At 48.9% G+C, this 6,000-nt stretch overlaps 1 protein-coding gene across 1 annotated transcript in view; it reads left to right on the top strand.

Moving 5' to 3' along the window:
• Positions 1-519: 519 nt before the first annotated feature.
• NMNAT2 (nicotinamide nucleotide adenylyltransferase 2) overlaps positions 520-6,000 on the top strand; it is a 29,361-nt gene continuing 23,880 nt past the window's right edge. Inside the window, exon 1 of the mRNA XM_054165647.1 lies at positions 520-701. Coding sequence (XP_054021622.1) covers positions 617-701 — 85 coding nt within the window. The 5' untranslated portion in view covers positions 520-616. The remainder of the gene's footprint in view (positions 702-6,000) is intronic.

Raw genomic sequence — 6,000 nt, 5'->3', positions numbered from 1 at the left:
CACTATAGTTCCGTGAAAGGAGGTTGGAGCAAGGTGAGGGTTGGCCTCCTCTCCCTGCTAACAAGTAATAGGACAAGAAGAAATGGCTTCAAGTTTAGGTTGGACATGAGAAACAATTTCTTCCCAAAAGGGTTGTCAAGCCATGGAAGAGGCTGCCCAGGGCAGTGGTGGAGTCCCCATCCCTGGAGGGGTTTTAAAAGCCGTGTAGACGTGGTGCTGAGGGGCATGGTTTAGTGGTGACTTGGCAGTGATGGTTAATGGCTGGACTCGGACTTGATGCCTTTAAATGTCTCTCCCAACCGAAACAGCCCTGTGACTCCGGGACTGTGTCACGTTCACAGGGATCTGCAGTGTTCCGGCACTACCGGCTGCCAGTGCCATCCTGCCTGGCCATCCTCTTGTGCCCGTGGGCCGAGCCTGGCAGGGGGAGGCGGCCCCAGCCCCGCTCCCGCTCCCGCAGCCGCGGCGCCGCCTCCGCTCCCGCCCCGGCCCCGCTCCCTCCTCCCTGCTCCCTCCCTCCCTCCCGCCGCCGCCGCCGCCGCAGCCGCACCGAGACACAAAAAGCGGCTGGGGCCGGGCTGGGCTGGGCAGGGCCGGGCAGGGCCGTGCCGGCACCATGACGGAGACCACCAAGACTCACGTTATCCTGCTGGCCTGCGGCAGCTTCAATCCTATCACCAGGGGCCACATCCAGATGTTCGGTCAGTCCTGGCGGTGGGGCGGGGCTGCACTCCGCGGGGAGAAGGGGAATGTTTAGGGTGCATTTGGAGCGAGGCGGGGGGGGGGGGGTGGTGGTGGTGGATGTCGAGGCAGCTCCTGGGGGGATGTTTGGTGTACTGGAAGGGGATGGTCGGCGCTGAGTCCTAGGGGGTGTGTGTGGCCTTGGGGTGTATTGAGGAGTGGGGTGTCAGCCCCGCTCCCGAGGGTGGGGGTGTGAATCATCTCCGCTCCTCGGGGATAGTGGATGGCGGGAGTCAGCCCTGTTCCCGGGAGATACTGGGGAGGTGCCATCCCTGCTTCTGGGAGGTACTGATGGGGGGAAGGGGTCAGAGCCTCTCCCTGGGGGTACTGGGGGGGCGTCAGCCCCGCTCCCGTGGCTCCGGGGCCGCCCCGGCCGGGCGCTGTCCGCGGCGGCGGTGCTGAAGGCGCGGCGGGCGGAGGCCAATCCGGGCCTCGGTCCCCGGGCACAGCGGCAGGGCTGGCGTCCAGCTTTGGGTTATGCTTCCCTTGAGATAGCGGGGACTCCGCCGGCCATACATACTCTCTGCACTCACCTCCTCACCATCCCACAGCCCACACACACCCCCAGGGTTGGTCCTGGCACAGGTTCCTGGCAAGTGTTTGTACACTGCCTCCTGCCCGTGGGGTCTGGGAGGCTGCAGTTGCTGCAGCACTTTCGTATCCTCTCTAACTGGGGAGGGAGGGACTGAGCTAAGCTGCTGAAGCCAGGTATGGCCGAACTGAGCAAAAACATTCTGTAAGTCAAAATATTAGAATGCCCAACCTTTAGATTGATAATGGGTCAAAGGAATTGGCACTGTTTGTGTGAGATGATTGATATTGTTGAGCATCCCTAAGCTGTTTCAAATGATGGGGATGCTGGAATCACTGCTAGAGCCTGCTCAGGCAAGAGAAGAGGGAGGGAGAGATGGGTGGAGGAAGGGCAGTCTCTGTCAAAGGCAGTCTGACATGCCATAAATACTGGCAGGTTGGGTAAAGCTTGAAATGCCTGGAGATCCTTGCACAAACAGCCACTTACCTGGAGCATGGGAGTCCTTGGAGGGTTGAAGCATCTACTGCAGACCACCAAATAAAATGGGAGTAGGAAGATCAGCTCCTCTAACATCCCTTCTTGAAGTGCAGCGAGCGGAACTATCCTCGTTGTCTGATCGGAGATTTCAGACAGGGGAGCAGATGCTAAGGGTCTCATGCTACAGCTGGAGATGCACCCCTGGGGATTCTGAAAGCTGTACATGAGTTTCTAAGCACAAAAATAATTTAAATCAGCTTGGGGTATTTATGCATCAGGCCTTGTTTTCATGGACCATAATGAGTCGGGCAGCAGGCTAGAAAATGATGATTTTCTAAATGCAAATGATCATGTTATTCCATTTCATAAATGCCAATAAAATGTAGTCCTAGGCACCAACAGACCTGAAACTTGGAAAAATCCTATTCCTTAAGCAACAGAAATTGTGAACAACAAGAAACAAAACGAAAAATGGAGCTGGGGCTGTTCAGCCTGGAAAAAAGAAGGCTCCAGGGACACCTTATAGCAGCTTTCCAGTGCATAAAAGGGGCCTGCGAGAAAGCTGGGAAGGGACTTTTTGCAAGGGCTTGCTGTGACAGGGCAAGAGGGAATGGATTGAAGCATGATCAGGGTAGATTTAGACTGGACTTTACAAATAAATTCTACATGAGGGTAGTGAGATGCTGGAACAGGTTGCACAGGGAGGTTGTGGATGACCCCTTAGTGGAGGTGTTCAAGGCCAGGTTGGATAAGGCCTTGAACAAACTGGTCCTGTGGAGAATGACGCTGCCCATGGCAGTGGGGTTGATCTTTAAGGTCCCTTCTAACCCAAAGCATTCAATGAATCTATGAGTCTATTTAAAAATCAAACCAATCTGCCAATGAAATTACGGGGACTCGTTTGATAGAAGCAGCTACTGAGAAAGCGGATTTTTGGAATCCACATTATTTAGTCCTAGGTGAGATCTTGATCAAGAAAAGTAGTACTAAAAATGTCAAGGTGGCCCATATTCGGTGGACTAAAAACCAGTAACAGGATTTATTATGGAGAATGAGGATTACTGAGATATGGGTATGAGGTGGGTGTGTTTAGTAGACTCCTGATGAGATATTTTTTTCTCCTCAGTACTGCTCAGTGTCTTTATCAATGACCTGGAGGAAAATATATAATCCCTGCTGGTAAAAAGTGCCAAATAACCCCAAAGTGGACAGAATAGCAATTAATGCTGGTAATGAGTCTGTTGTGGTTGTTTGATAAAAAGAGCTTGTTCAAACAGCGATGGCAAATGCAAAGTCATATGTCCAGCAAGGAGGAACACACGTCGAGTATAAACAACCGGGAAATGTCTTCTGCCAAGCAGCGACTGTGTCAAGGACTGAGGAGTGATTGTATGCAGCCCACTGAATACAAACCCTCTGTGCTGCTGTAAATAAAGCAGCAAGTGCAGTCCTGATAGATAGAAGCAGGGGGGATGTCAAGCAGCAGAAGAAAGGTTCTACTATGTTCATACACAGCGTTAACACAGCCCTTCTTGGAGGAACAGTAACAAGAGTTGCATTAGCTCCAGAAGCCAGACTTTGTGGCAAGACTCTAGACAGGCTCACTCTAGATCCATCCTTACAGAAACGACTTGAGCATTACATATCTGCCTGAGGGAATGATGTGTGGTATTTGATGGAAAGGGGCTCCTTTATTCAGCAGAGGAAGGAATAGTGAGATGCCAGAAGCAGGCTTAGATACCACACAGCTTCAGACTAGAAATACGGTGTGTGGGTCTGAGAGAAGGTAAGCAATGAGCCCCTCATTACAAAGACATTGAGGTGCTGGAGCAGGTCCAAAGAAGGGGTTGTTTAGTCTAGAGAAAAGGCTGAGGGGAGACCTAGAGGTTGCAGCCAGGTGGGGGTAGGTCTCTTTTCCTAAGTAACAAGTTGATAGGAAAAGAGGAAATGGCCTCAGGTTGTGCCAGGGAGATTTAGGTTGGACATTAATAATAATATGTTCCCATAAAGGGTTGTCAAGCCCTGGAAGAGGTGGAGAGTCCATCCCTGGAGGGATTGAAAAAGCCATGTAAATGTGGTGCTAAGGGATGTGGGTTAGTGGTGACCTGGCAGTACAGGGTTAATGGTTGGACACAGTGATCTTCAAAATATCTCTTCCAATCAAAACGATTCTGTGATTCTTTAAGTAGTAGGGAAAAGTACTTGAGTATTTGATGGATTCTCCATTCCCTGAAGGCTATAAATCAAGACTCAGACATAGTTCAGGAAGCTCAAATTGGATGTCTGGAAGTGGACATTTTCCATGCACATGTCCTGTGGAGATCCGGGAATACAGGTCCTGAGATACCCGATAGGGGCGAATGAGACTTCCACAAAGAAAGGACACAGAATTTACCTTCTAAATCCCTGCTCATTTTTGCTTGAGGAACTCTCCCTCCCAACTCTAAAAGAATAATCATCTAAAGCCATAGGAATCTCAACCAAAATCTGTGTTACTCGTTTAGCTCTGTGCTATACAAGTCCAACCAAAACAGTACTCCAGCCTGTAAATGTTGCCTTTCAAACAGCTGAATTTGTGCAAAAATATTGTCTTTCTCTTCCAGACAAATATTTGGGCTTCGTGAGCCTGATAGGAGGATTTTTTTTGCTGAACACAGAGAGATACAATTTATCTATTTAACACATGGCACTAATTAAGCCAACAGAAAGTATAAGATCTGCACTGGTATATGCCAACCATCATCTTTCTAAGTATGGATCTTACCATGTTTTATTCAGGCCAAAAGCCAACCTTTTCCCATAGGATTTTTTTCCTGAATATGAGATGGATTAATTATTTGGAAGTCTCTTCTAGTGGGGAGAAAGGTTCCCACCCTGTTTGTTTTTTCCAACAGTCATGTAAGATTAAGAGTCAGTGTCATTGTTATCCTTGGCTTCCCAGAAAGCTAGGATCCTTGCTACAACCCTAGAACTGCAACTGCAACACACCACTGACACTGACATCAGTGAGGAACTGGACTTACTGCAGCAGGGTTTCCTCCATCCTCTGCCAGATGCAAGGGTGGGTCACTGGGCCTCAGCAAATGAAGCTGTTCCATGTCTGCATACAAAAAAAAAGAATTAATATACAGAATAAGTTAATTATTAACAAAAGACATATAATAAAAACATAGGTGAGATACAGTTGCTGTACAGCCATCTAAACCAAGGAGTTGAGGCAAACACCCACATAGTCCTGAAAACACTCTGAGTTATTTGTGGTATCAGATGTGCTTTGAGCTGTATGTATGTTCTGAGTCACAATTTTGAGTTGTATTTTCTAGCTGTGTGTGGCTATGAGAGACAGTTTAGGATGCCAGTGTCAGGGGGAGGACAGAAGGGAAGAGGACAGAGGTTGTTTCTGAAGCTTGACATAAACATTGGTAAGCTCCAGACTGAAATAAAGGTTCATTTGTACCCTAAAGAGGGACAGGAACAGCAGATGCCAAGCAAAAAGTCTTAATAACTGTAGAAAACTGAGATGACACAAAACCCTACCACTCTTCAGGGCCAGGGAGCCCAGCTGATTACCATGGCTGGCACACACCCAAAATCAAACCACTTGAGGTTCTTGCTGACACATGGAGAAACACTGAGATGTTTAGAGGCTTAACACTTCTTCACTGCAGCCAGCTCAGGTGGGGAACCACTGAGATGTCCCCACGCTGGCTTCAGCATCTCAGTGCAAACTGCTAGGGTCACACGGAAAGACACATTACTGTTGGCAGAGAGATTTGCTGCCTAAAGGACATCTCCCTCCATCTTGGCTTCACCACAGTTCAGCTACAGCTTCCTGCCTGTGTAAAAAATGCCACCCAAAGGACAAAAGCCAAGCAACTAATGTCAAAAGCAAAACCTAATCCACACAGCCCTGCTAATGCACCAAAGCCTGTGCTGCTGCTCCTCCAGCTGAAGAACTTCTGCTTGCTTTGACAATTACCTCCTCTCTCCACCTTGCCCCAGCTCAGGAAACTCCAGCACAACCATGTCCTCCTGCTGCCTGAGGTTCCAAGCATGAAAACCAAAGGGCAGCCCTGCAGTACAAGGTAGAAACTATTTTTAAGTAAAACAAACAAACAAACAAAACAACCATGCAGTTAATTTTAAAGGTGGTGTTGGGAGAAATAGCAGGGTTAAAGACATCACTGTGCAAGGTCAGAGGCTCCAGGGTTTGTGTGGTTCTCCCTCTTGGTGTTTCAAGATATGAGAAG

Source organism: Dryobates pubescens, chromosome 11, assembly GCF_014839835.1.
Source record: "Dryobates pubescens isolate bDryPub1 chromosome 11, bDryPub1.pri, whole genome shotgun sequence".
Lineage (NCBI taxonomy): Eukaryota > Metazoa > Chordata > Aves > Piciformes > Picidae > Dryobates > Dryobates pubescens.
This window is presented reverse-complemented; position numbering and strand designations above follow the sequence as displayed.